Raw genomic sequence first — 12,814 nt, forward strand, 5'->3', positions numbered from 1 at the left:
GGATATTCCACAGGGATGAGATTTCAGGTGGATATTCCATAGGGATGGGATTTGGGGGTGGATATTCCACAGGGATGAGATTTGGGAATGGATATTCCAGCAGGAATGGGATTTGGGAGTGGATATTCCACAGGGATGGGATTTGGGAGTGGATATTCCACAGGGATGGGATTTGGGAGTGGATATTCCACAGAAATGGGATTTGGGAGTGGATATTCTACAGGGATGAGATTTGGGAGTGGATATTCCACAGGGATGGGATTTGGGGGTGGATATTCCAGCAGGAATGGGATTTGGGAATGGATATTCCACAGGGATGGGATTTGGGGGTGGATATTCCACAGGGATGAGATTTCAGGTGGATATTCCACAGAAATGGGATTTGGGAATGGATATTCCAGCAGGAATGGGATTTGGGAATGGATATTCCAGCAGGAATGGGATTTGGGGGTGGATATTCCAGCAGCAAGGGAATTTGGGGTGGATATTCCACAGGGATGGGATTTGGGAATGGATATTCCAAGGAAAAGGGGGATTCCCATGCTAATAGAACAACTGTGTCCATTTTTCAGCTGGACACAGAATTTTGGGGCAGGGTGAGACGAATAAATCCCAAAATCCCGGAATGGGGAAATCTGGAAGCGCCCATGGTGCCTCCTGAAGGCTGAAAATTGGAATTTTTATGGATACCGATGATTTTAATGGAAAATAAACACCGGGAACTCCCGGGCCAAGCTCCGTGACCTCACACCAGGGATTTGGCAAGGACACGGAAATCCCAAAAAAACCAAATCTCGTCATTCCAAGTGGGAAACGCTCCGTAAACAACGGATCCTGCTCAAGGGACAGGAAATAAAAACAACAATAAAACCAAGGATGGGCGGGACAGGCCCGATATCCACGGCAATCCCAGAAAAAACCGCTCCAAACAATGGGAATTGCTCCCAGATGGATCCTTGGCTTCTGCTTCCAAAGGCACCGCCGGATCCTCAGCTGCGACTTCCGAAGGCGCCGGCGTTTTGCTGCCAAGCAGGGCCAGGCCTGTTTGAATCCCAAAAATCCAGTAAAATCCCTGAAATCCAGGAAAATTCCCAAAATCCAACAAGATTCCCGAATCCAGGGGTTGGTGCTGGGGGATTTAGGGGCGGATTTTGGAGCAGATCCCGAGGGTGGGTTTGGAATTTGCTGCTCCCGGTCGGTGGGGACGGGAATTTCTGCATTTCAGGACACAAAGCTGAGGTTAAAATCAAAGTTTTGGGGTCGGGAGGCGGCTCCAGGCTGGGATTTGGGATTTGGAGTTTGGGATGAGGGAGTTTTCCGGGTGGTGGGAGCAGAATTCCAGGGAATTCCCATCAGATTCCGCTGATTTTCCTCGCGGGTGCCAGGGAAGAGCCAAAGGAATTTCCTGGTTTGGGAACTGAATCTCTGATTTGAGATCTTCCTAAAAAACCTGGAAAAACTTCTGGATTCAGCCGGCCAGGAGATGGGAACGGAGCAGGGACCGGGACATTTCTCCAGAGTTCCAGTGAATCCATTCAGGAGCCAAATTTCCACACCCCAAATGAGAACTTGGGAGCCGATTCCACCCCGGATTGTCCCCAAATTTGTGGATTTTTCCCGAGTTTATCCGCTCGGGATTTCGTGTTCTCCTCACTCTGGGTGTGTCTTCATCCTCTGGAGGAATCCAGGGAAAATGATCCATGAGAACTGGAACATTCCATGAATCCGTGCACACGTCGGGAACCTCGTGGATTTTGCAACGGAAAATAAAAATTCCCTGATTAAAACAAAACGCAGGAGGTGGAAGAGAATCCTCCAAACCCTGGGGGTGAAACCGGCTCTGGAGAATTCCAGATCTCCCTCCAATCCTCGTTTTTGGGATGGAATTTATTCCCAGGGGGTGGGAATCACTTCAGGGTGGTCTCCCCTTCTCCAGAGCTCCATGGCATTCTGGAGTCCATCCAAGATTTTCGTCACCTTGGATTTCCAGGGAATCACAGGAATTCCTTGTGGTGGTTGAGGAACAGCAGCTAAAGCCCAGCTCAGCTTGGAGATCCTCTGGAGAGCCTTCAGGAGATCCTCTGGAGAGCCTTCAGGAGATCCTCTGGAGATCCTTCAGGAGATCCTCTGGAGATCCTTGAAGACACTTCAGGAGACCCTTCAGGAGATCCTGTGGAGACCCTTCAGGAGATCCTGTGGAGACCCTTCAGGAGTTCCGCAGGAGACCCTTCAGGAGATCCTTTGGAGATCCTTCAGGAGTTCCTTTGGAGACCCTTCAGGAGATCCTCTGGAGACCCTTCAGGAGTTCCTTTGGAGACCCTTCAGGAGTTCCTCTGGAGATCCTTCAGGAGTTCCTTTGGAGACCCTTCAGGAGATCCTTGGGGAGATCCTCTGGAGACCCTTCAGGAGTTCCTCAGGAGATCCTTCAGGAGATACTTTGGACACCCTTCAGGAGATCCTTGGGGAGATCTTTTGGAGATCCTTCAGGAGATCCTCTGGAAATCCTTCAGGAGATCCTTTGGAGATCCTTGAAGACCCTTCAGGAGACCCTTCAGGAGATCCTCTGGAGACCCTTCAGGAGACCCTTCAGGAGTTCCTCTGGAGACCCTTCAGGAGATCCTCTGGAGACCCTTCAGGAGATCCTTGAAGACCCTTCAGGAGACTCTTCAGGAGATCCTTGGGGAGATCCTTTGGAGATCCCTGAAGACACTTCAGGAGGTCATTTGGGAGACCCTTCAGGTGATCCCTTGGGAATCTCCGCTCCGATGAGCGGGTTTGGAGCGACAGCAGGAGACCAGGAGCAGCAGATGTGGACACCAGAGATGATCCAAGGCCGTGCAGGAACTCCTGGATCTGCGCCGTGGCCGATGATTCCCCATGGAGCTGGAAAAAGCCATTTTGGGATTCAAGATCCCCCGGATATCCAACAGGGAGAAGGAAATGAAGGATGGGAGGAGGGAATTGTCTTCCATGGGGTGGGATACACCAGGAGATCCTCTGGAGGTTCTCCTGCCTCGCAGAGAGCACGGAAACACCGGCCAGCATCGGAATCCCGGAGAAAAACCCGGCTTTGTCCCATTCCTGCATCTCCTCCATCTCCAACCAGGCAGCAAAACATTCCCGGTGCCCGGCCCCGCAACGGAACACACGGAACCGATCCCAGGGAAGAGAGACGGGAAAACAGCGCGGGAAACGCCGGCGCGGTGACGCCGAGGGGACACCCCTAGGTGGGGGTGTTGGAGTAGAAGCTGAAGCTCTCGGAGACCGTCTTGGAATCGCTGCGGGAGGAACCGTTGGAGGTGACATCCAGGGAAAGGCGCTCGGCACGGCCCGGCTCGTCCGGTTCCTCGTCGGTCGCGCCCAGCGCCGAGGCCACGGTGGCGGTGTCGGTGCGGCTGAGCTTGGACACGGAGCCGTGCGTGTGCAGGAACCGCGCCGAGCGCAGCTCCAGACCCTCGTAGTCGCCGGCACTGACGCACGGACACCAGCGGAAGGCGTGCTTGAATCCCAGCCGGAATCTGCCGCGGCAACGGAGAGACGCGGAACGGGATGAGGGAGTGGGGGAGGATGCGGAATTGCAGAGAAAAACCCAGAATTGCAGAGAAAAACCCAGAATTGCAGAGAAAAACCCGGAATTGCAGAGAAAAACCCAGAATTGCAGAGAAAAACCCGGAATTCCAGAGAAAAACCCAGAATTGCAGAGAAAAACCCAGAATTGCAGAGAAAAACCCAGAATTGCAGAGAAAAAGGTGGGTGGGGAAAGACAAGGAGGTGAACAAAGGGATGGGATGGAGAAGAACAATGGGATTGGGATGGAGAACAATGGGATGGGATGGATGTGACCACAGGAATGGGATGGAGATGGCCACAGGGATGGGATGGAGATGGCCACAGGGATGGGATGGAGATGACCACAGGATGGGATGGAGATGACCACAGGAACGGGATGGAGATGGCCACAGGGATGGAATTCAGATGGACACAGCAATGGGATGGAGATGGCCACAGGAGCGGGATGGAGATGACCACAGGATGGGATGGAGATGACCACAGGATGGGATGGACATGGCCAAAGGAAGAAGGAGATAAAGCTGAGCTTTTCTAAACATGACAAAATTGTGATCTTTCACCGAGGGGAGGAAAAACCCCAGAGGGAAGCAGAAAACCCCCAGAGATACAGGAAACCCCTGGAGGAACGGGAAACCCTGGAGAAATGGGAAACCCTGGAGATACAGGAAACCCCTGGAGAAATGGGAAACCCCTGGAGAAATGGGAAACCCCTGGAGAAATGGGAAACCCTGGAGATACGGGAAAACCCTGGAGGAACAGGAAACCCCTGGAGAAATGGGAAACTCTGGAGAAATGGGAAACCCTGAAGAAATGAGAAACCCCTGGAGAAATGAGAAATCCCACCAAGAACTGGAAAACCCCCTGTGAACCCCAATTGTGAGTTGACCTTGTTTTGGTTGATGTTCTCCCTCCAAACCCACGGGAATTAAGAACCACTCCAGGTGACAACTGGAAGTGGCAGAGAACACTCCCAAACCACAGAACCATCCCAAAAAACCATCTTCATCTTCTCCAGGAGCCCACGGAAGCTCACCTGTCGTTGAGGCAGCAGTAGATGATGGGGTTGTACATGGTGGAGCTCATGGCCAACCACATGACGGCCAGGTAGAGCTGCTGGATGGACCTTCTCAGGTACCACTCGGGCCTCAGGTACTGCAGCGTGAAGTACACGTGGTAGGGCAACCAGCAGAGCGCGAAGGTGCACACCACCACGATCATCATCTTCACCACCTGTCACGGGCGACAGCGTCCGGCGGCCGTTACGGCCTCTGGAATGACCATTCCCACCGGGAACGCGTGGTCGGTGTCTCAGTTTGGCCACAGACATGGAGGAGATGTCCACAGGACTCTGCTCCATCTTCAACCCCTCTGGATATTCCAAACTTCTTGACCTTGGTGATCTTCCCAACCCAACCAGGAACATCTCAACTGAACTGTTCTGTGGAGATTGGCCGGGAATCCTCGGATCCCGGAATTCCCAGAATCCCTCACCTTGTGGAGATTGGTCAGGAATCCTCGGATCCCAGAATTCCCGGAATTCCCGGGATTCCTCACCTTGTGCTTGGCCATGACCTTTGCATGGTTGGGATGAGCCAGGAACCCTTGGATCCCAGAATTCCTGGAATTCCCAGAATCCCTCACCTTGTGGAGATTGGCCAGGAATCCTTGGATCCCAGAATTCCTCACCTTGTGCTTGGCCATGACCTTTGCATGGTTGGGATGGGCCGGGAATCGTTGGATCCCAGAATTCCCGGAATTCCTCACCTTGTGGAGATTGGCCGGGAATCCTCGGATCCCAGAATTCCCGGAATTCCCGGGATTCCTCACCTTCCTCTTGGCCGACACCTGCTCGTGGTAGCGGTCGGAGGAGTCTCCGGGGATGGCGCTGGCCCAGAGCGTGCGGCCGACGGCGCCGTAGGCGCAGCCGATCACCAGCAGCGGCAGCAGGTACAGCAGCACCGTCATGGAAAAGTGGTACCTGGAGAAGGAAAAAAACGGGATAATCCCTCAGGATCCGGTGTTGGGAATGGTGTGGGAGTGTTGGGAATGCTCTGGGAATGCTGGGAATGCTGTGGGATCACCAGGAATGCTCTGGGAGCACTGGGAATGCTCTGGGAACACTGGGAATGCTGTGGGAGCATTGGGAATGCTCTGGGAATGCTGAGAATGCTCTGGGAGCACTGGGAATGCTCTGGGAATGCTCTGGGAGCACTGGGAATGCCATGGGAGCACCGGGAATGTCGTGGGAGCGTTGGGAATGCCGTGGGAATGCTGGGAATGCTGCGGGAGTGTTGGGAATGCTGTGGAAGCATTGGGAATGCACTGGGAATTCTGGGAATGCCGTGGAAGCATTGGGAATGCTCTGGGATCACCAGGAATGCTCTGGGAGCACTGGGAATGCACTGGGAATGCTCCGAGAATGCCGTGGAAGCATTGGGAATGCTCTGGGAATTCTGGGAATGCCGTGGAAGCATTGGGAATGCTCTGGGAATTCCAGGAATGCTGTGGAAGCATTGGGAATGCTCTGGGAATTCCATGAATGCCGTGGAAGCATTGGGAATGCTCTGGGAATTCCATGAATGCCGTGGAAGCATTGGGAATGCTCTGGGAATTCCAGGAATGCTGTGGAAGCATTGGGAATGCTCTGGGAATTCCGGGAATGCCGTGGAAGCATTGGGAATGCTCTGGGAATTCCGGGAATGCCGTGGAAGCATTGGGAATGCTCTGGGAATTCGGGGAATGCTGTGGAAGCATTGGGAATGCTCTGGGAATTCCGGGAACGCCGTGGATCAGTGAGAACTTCTGTTAAAGAGGAGTCGCTTTAAAAGGAAATCCAAGAATTCCAGGTTTAACCACAGGAGCAGCGGACGGAGGCTCCGACCTTGCAGGAAATCCTGGAAAAATCCTCTCTTCCCTAAAAACTGATCCCACAAACTGCTGCCAGCTTGGAAAACTTCCCAAATCCTGGAATTTTATTCCCAAGGCTTTGGGGCCTCTTGGGTGGATTTTTTGGGGCTCCAATCCCATCTCCTGCATCTTCCCAAGGATTTGGAGTCGAATCCAGGCACCTTGGATTGAATCCCAGCTCCAGAGGGTGAGGAATTCTCTGGGAATTCTCCCGTAGGGAACGGGGCCGGCTCAGGCCCCGCTGCTGCTCGCTGCCGGAATCTGATTTTCCCGGCCCTAATTCCATTTGGGATGGAATTTGCGGGGCTGGATTGCGTTTGGCTCATTCCAGAGGCGTCTCGGCGGCTCCAGAGGAGGATTTTGTTGTGGTTCCCATGGAATTCCAGATCCTCGGAGCCTCTGGAGGAGCCGCGGGATAACGTCAGCAGCGCAGAGCCTCAATCCCAGAGGGGTCTGGGCTCCCGGAGCCGTTCCAGACGGATCCGGGAATTCTTTTGGGATTCCGGGGCTGGAAGAGCAGCGGGATTTTTCCGCCTGCAGGATTCCCAGGATCGGGGAAATTCGGGAATTGCAGCTGGAAGGTTTTTATGATCCGGTGTGGGATGGAGGATCCCGTGGGAATCGCGGGAGGACGGAGCCGCCGCCTCCGTTTCCCTGGAAAATCCCGGGAATTCTGGCATGGAAGGGGCTCTGAATTCCCAGAGGATCCGGGGGTGGATCCTCCCTTCCCTCAAAATCCCAAACTGATGGAATTCCTGATCCCTTTGGGAATCCTGATTGAATCCGGATTGAATCCTGCGGAATTCTCGGCTCCAACTGAAATCAGGGATATTTTCCAGGGAAAACCCAGCCCTGGTACCCTCGGCACACCGGGATTGTTCTCCCCAGAGGTTTTCCAAAGGATTCCCAAATTCCAAAGGAATTCCCTCCCAGAAATGTTGGAATTCTCCTGTTTTCCCTGTGTTTTCCACCTGTTTTCCCCGGGAACTGGAAAAATGACGGAATTTTTTCCACCCAGCGCCACAAACAGCAGCTGCCGCCGGAGCGTTCCCAGAATAACCGCTCCGAGGCCACGGAGCCGGGAAAAAGCCGGAATGACGCCTCTGGAATGACCCAAACACCTGTCCCGAGTTATTTAGGGCAGGAAAATCCCATCCCGGATTCCGAGTTCCTCCCAATCCCCAAATTCTTTGGGATTCGCCCATCCATGGATCTCCTTTCCCGGTTTTCCCAGAAAAACGCGGGATGCGGATCCTGATGGATTTAACGGCGGCGTTTCCCTTTGGGATCGGCCTTTGGAAAAATTCCGTCCCAATCAGGGCTGCCTCGATTTGGGCTGGGAATCATTTCCCGTTTTCCTTCAATTTTCCTTCCGTTTCCCACCATTTCCCACCGTTTTCCTTCCTTTTCCCACCGTTTTCCTTCCGTTTCCCACCATTTCCCACCATTTCTCACCATTTCCCTCCCATTTCCTGGATTTCCCTTGGATTTCCCCCCAGATTTCCCCCAGATTTTTCCTGGATTTCCCTTGGATTTCTCCCAGATTTCTCCTCAGATTTCCCCCGGATTTCCCCCGGATTTTCCCGCAGATTTTCCCTCGGATTCCCCTTGGATTTTCCTTTGGATTTTCCCGCAGATTTCCTTCAGATTTCCCCCGGATTTCCCTCAGATTTTCCCCCGGATTTCCCCCAGATTTTGCCCAGATTTTCCCTGGATTTTCCCCCAGATTTTCCCTCAGATTTTCCCCTCAGATTTCCCTTGGATTTCTCATGGATTTTCCCCCAGATTTCCCTCGGACTTCCCCCCGATTTCCCTCCAGATTTTCCCCTGGATTTCCCTTGGATTTCCCTCGGTTTTCCCTCAGATTTCCCCCGGATTTCCCTTGGATTTCCTTCAGATTTCCCTCAGATTCCCTCAGATTTTCCCTGGATTTTCCCTGGATTTTCCTCCAGATTTCCCCCCAGATTTCCCCCAGCTTTCCCCCGGATTTCCCCCGGATTTCCACATTCCCACTCACGTTTTTCCGGACACGGCTCCTCCGGGCTCCGGCCACTCCACGAGGCAGACGGATCTTCCCGGGAGCTCGGCGGTGACGGAGAAATATCCCTGTGGAGCGGCGAGCAGGAGCGCCAGGAGCCAGATCAGCCCCACCAGAGCCTTGGTGGCCGCGGCCGAGAGGCGAGGCCGGAGCGGGTGGATGATGGCAACGTACCTGTGCGGGAACAGCGGGAATGGGCCGGGATTCCCGGGATTCGGGGTCTGGGAACAGCGGGAATGGGGCGGAATTCCCGGGATTCTGGGTCTGGGAACAGCGGGAATGGGCCGGGATTCCCAGGATTCTGGGTCTGGGAACAGCGGGAATGGGGCCGAATTCCCGGGATTCGGGGTCTGGGAATAGTGGGAATGGGGCAGGATTCCCAGGATGTGGGAATGGTGGGAATGGGGCTGGGATTCCCGGGATGTGGGGATGGGGCCGGGATTCCCAGGATTCTGGGTCTGGGAATAGCGGGAATGGGGCTGGAATTCCCGGGATTCGGGGTCTGGGAACAGCAGGAATGGGCTGGAATTCCCAGGATGTGGGAATGGGGCTGGAATTCCCAGGATTCTGGCTCTGGGAACAGCGGGAATGGGCCAGGATTCTTGGGATTTGGGAATGGTGGGAATGGGGCCAGAAAATCCTGAGATTCTGGTTCTGGGAACAGCGGGAATGGGCCAGGATTCCCGGGATTCTGGGTCTGGGAACAGCAGGAATGGGGCAGAATTCCCGGGATTCTGGGTCTGGGAATAGCGGGAATGGGCCAGGATTCCTGGGATGTGGGAACAGCAGGAATGGACTGGAATTCCCGGGATTCTGGGTCTGGGAATAGCAGGAATGGGCCGGGATTCCTGGGATGTGGGAATGGGGCCAGAAAATCCCGGGATTCTGGCTCTGGGAACAGCGGGAATGGGGCGGAATTCCCAGGATTCTGGGTCTGGGAACAGCGGGAATGGGGCAGAATTCCTGGGATTCTGGGTCTGGGAATAGCGGGAATGGGCCAGGATTCCCAGGATGTGGGGATGGGGCTGGAATTCCCAGGATTCTGGCTCTGGGAACAGCGGGAATGGGCTGGAATTCCCGGGATTCTGGCTCTGGGAACAGCGGGAATGGGCTGGAATTCCCAGCATGTTGGGAATGGTGGGAACGGGGCCGGAAAATCCCGGGATTTCCTTTGGGAACGGTGTGAATCAGGCTGGAAAATCCCGGCGTTCCAGCTCTGGGAACAGCGGGAATCGAGGCTGGAAAATCCCAGGGTTTCATTTGGGAACAGCAGGAATGGAAATGTGGGAATAGTAGGAATGGGGCTGGAAAATCCCGGGATTTCAGCTCTGGGAACAGCGGGAACGGGGCTGGAAAATTCCAGAACGTGAGAACAGCATCCTCTAATTCCCTCTCCAGGGAAAACACTGGGAATGAGCTGGAAAATATTCCCGATTTTCCTGCTAAAATCCTGGGATTTGGGGGAATTTCCACAGGGACGAGTGCAGGATTGGGATTTTTCCCCTCGGGAGTTTGGAGATCCCGATTTTCCCTCTGGAAATTCCCTGGGAAATTGACGGATCTCGGAGCGCCCGGGATAATTGGATAATCCAATTGGAACATTTAAAAAGGGAATATTTCTATTAAAGAAATTTCCATAATAAACAGAGGAGATCCCAGTGGGATTCCCGCTGGAATTTTTGATGAGCAGCTTTTCTGGGAATTGCAGGAGGTTATTCCCACTCCAAAGAATTTTCCAGCTGCTTTCAGCAGAAGCTCCACGGAAAATCGGGAATTTTTTTGTCTCCCGCATCCCAAACTCCGCCCGGGCCCCACGGATTTGGATTTTGGCTCCGTTAATTCCGAGTTTTGGGATCAAGGAGGGGAATTTTTCCCTGATTCTGCTCCCCTGGATATTTATCCTCACGGGAATTCCTGCTCCATCCATTTCCAGGGGATGCTCCAGAGGAAATCCCGGATTTTTCCAGGGGATGCTCCGGAGGAAATTCCGGATTTTTCCAGGGGATGATCCGGAGGAAATCCCAGATTTTTCCAGGGGATGATCTGGAGGAAATCCCAGATTTTTCCAGGGGATGCTCCAGAGGAAATCCCAGATTTTTCCAGGGGATGCTCCGGAGGAAATCCCAGATTTTTCCAGGGGCTGCTCCGTGAAATCCCAGTTTAGGGAAGGCCAGAGCTGGGATTTGATTTTGGAAATCAGCCCGGGCACCGCCGCTTTTCCTGGAAAACTGGGGGGAAATGGATTTCCCGCCTTTTTCCCATGTGAACCCATTCCCAAGAAAAGCCGGGAAGAGCCGTTGGAAGCGCCCTGGATCCGGCACATCCCAAACAAAGGACGGGGCCGGGATTTGGGAGCCCCGGGAGCTGCCGGGCCCTGAATCCTTTGGGATTTTCCTGCGGCTCCTCCGTGCCAGCCCCGATCCCAAATTTCCTGCCATTGTCCGGAGCGTTCGGAACAGCTTCCGGCTGTTTTTCCTTCGTGCCCGGAGCTGGAGCAGCTCCAGGGAAAGGAGGGGATGGGGGGAAATTCCAGCAAAAAAATCCCGCACGAATCCACGGAGGATCCCGCGAAAAAAATTCCACCGGGGGATTCCCGGAGGATTCCCGGGAATGTCCCGAGGTTGGGAAGGAACCGGATGGGATTTGAGGTCCTTCCCAACTCCAGCCATCCCGGGATTCCCAGATCCCATGGATCAGTCCCAGCTTGGGGATCTCTGCTGGGTTTTTTCCAAGTTTTTCCGTATCCTGGGAATTGCGGGAGAGGAGCTGGGGAGGATCCCAAAGCTCCCCCGGATCCCATCGGGAGTTTGGGAATGTGAGGCTCCTTCCAGGCCATTCCCTGGCTTTGGTTTTGGAAATTGGGAATTCCAGCCTGGCCCTGCTGCTCCTGATCCCGGTGCTGCCCCTTCCCGATCCCAATCCCGATCCTGGCTCTCCCCAATCCCAATCCCGGTGCTGCCGCATCCCAATCCCGATCCTGATCCCAATCCCGGCTCTCCCCAATCCCAATCCTGGCTCTCCCTGATCCCATTCCCGATCCCGGCTCTGCTCATTCCCAATCCCAATCCCGGCTCTCTCCAATCCTGATCCCGGCTCTCCCTGATCCCGGCTCTCCCCAGTCCCAATCCCAGCTCTCCCCGATCCCAATCCCGGCTCTCTCCAGTCCCGATCCCGGCTCTGCCCAATCCTGATCCCGGCTCTCCCTGATCCCTGTCCCTGACCACTGACCACTGACCCCTGACCCCTGACCACTGGCCACTGACCACCCCTGACCCCTGACCACTGACCCCTGACCCCTGACCCCTGACCACTGACCCCTGACCCCTGACCACCCCTGACCACTGACCACTGACCCCTGACCCCTGACCACTGACCCCTGACCCCTGACCACTGACCCCTGACCCCTGACCACTGACCACTGACCCCTGACCCCTGACCCCGACCACTGACCCCTGACCCCTGACCACTGACCACTGACCCCTGACCACTGACCACTGACCACCACTGACCCCTGACCCCTGACCCCAGACCACTGACCACTGACCCCTGACCCCTGACCACTGACCCCTGACCACCACTGACCCCTGACCACTGACCCCTGACCACTGACCACTGACCCCTGACCATCACTGGCCCCTGACCACTGACCACTGACCACTGACCACTGACCCGTCCTTGGGCTCCAACCACTGCTGCCCGCTGCCCGCTGCCCACTGACCACTGACCCCTGACCTGTCCCTGGGCTCCAACCACTGCTGACCACTAACCCCTGACCACTGACCCCTGACCTCTGACCACTGACCACCCCTGCCCGCTGCCCCCTGCCCGCTGCCCGCTGACCTGTCGAGCGCGATGGCCGTCATGGAGTAGATGCTGGCGAAGACGGCGGCGATGGGGAAGAAGTTGTGGAAGCGGCAGTAGGCGTGGCCGAAGTACCACTCGTTGTGCACGGCATAGCTGAAGTTCACCACCGTGTTGAGCGCCGCCATGGAGGCCTCGGCGAAGGCCAGGTTGACCAGCAGGTAATTGGTGACCGTGCGCATCCTCTTGTGGGCCAGCACGATCCACATCACCACGGCGTTGCCCACCACGGCCACCACCACGATGAGGGCGTAAGCCGCGGCCCACAGGGCCACCTGCCACGGCGCCTGCACGAAGGGGTTGGACCACGACTCGTTCTGGGAGGAGTTGAGGTGCTCCAGCTCCGCCGAGAGCGCCGGGGATTCGTCCATGGCCCCGGGGATTGGGGTCTGGGGTCTTCCTCTTCCCTGGCCCAGCTGCTTTGGGGTCTGGGGTTCT

The 12,814-nt window shown here is 55.2% G+C and overlaps 1 protein-coding gene across 5 annotated transcripts; it reads right to left on the minus strand.

The window, feature by feature from the left end:
- Nucleotides 1-2,686: 2,686 nt before the first annotated feature.
- Nucleotides 2,687-12,814, minus strand: TACR1 (tachykinin receptor 1). 5 transcript variants are annotated; one of them, XM_058859459.1, is made up of 5 exons: nucleotides 12,356-12,814; nucleotides 8,495-8,689; nucleotides 5,335-5,548; nucleotides 4,604-5,008; nucleotides 2,687-3,518 (listed from the first exon to the last, which is right to left on the minus strand). In XM_058859459.1, exons 1-5 carry the CDS (start codon nucleotides 12,745-12,747, stop codon nucleotides 2,736-2,738), a joined length of 1,989 nt encoding a protein of 662 aa, XP_058715442.1. In that variant the 5' UTR covers nucleotides 12,748-12,814; the 3' UTR covers nucleotides 2,687-2,735. The 5 variants fall into 5 exon arrangements, with proteins under 5 accessions (XP_058715442.1, XP_058715443.1, XP_058715447.1 ...); XM_058859460.1 differs by having other exon boundaries at nucleotides 3,079-3,518; nucleotides 4,604-4,800; nucleotides 5,398-5,548; XM_058859464.1 differs by lacking the exon at nucleotides 2,687-3,518 and adding an exon at nucleotides 5,212-5,256 and having other exon boundaries at nucleotides 4,806-5,124.

The sequence above is a fragment of the Poecile atricapillus genome, chromosome 29, assembly GCF_030490865.1.
Source record: "Poecile atricapillus isolate bPoeAtr1 chromosome 29, bPoeAtr1.hap1, whole genome shotgun sequence".
Lineage (NCBI taxonomy): Eukaryota > Metazoa > Chordata > Aves > Passeriformes > Paridae > Poecile > Poecile atricapillus.

What these genes read in the sequence shown, in the direction of transcription:
- TACR1 (XM_058859459.1), bottom strand. Translation starts at nt 12,747, where the DNA reads ATGGACGAATCCCCGGCGCTCTCGGCGGAGCTGGAGCACCTCAACTCC. An exon ending in ACGGCCATCGCGCTCGACAG is followed by an intron (nt 8,690 to 12,355) that starts GTCAGCGGGCAG and finishes GTTCCCGCACAG; the next exon opens with GTACGTTGCCATCATCCACC. An exon ending in TCCCGGCCAATCTCCACAAG is followed by an intron (nt 5,009 to 5,334) that starts GTGAGGAATTCC and finishes CAATCTCCACAG; the next exon opens with AACAGTTCAGTTGAGATGTT.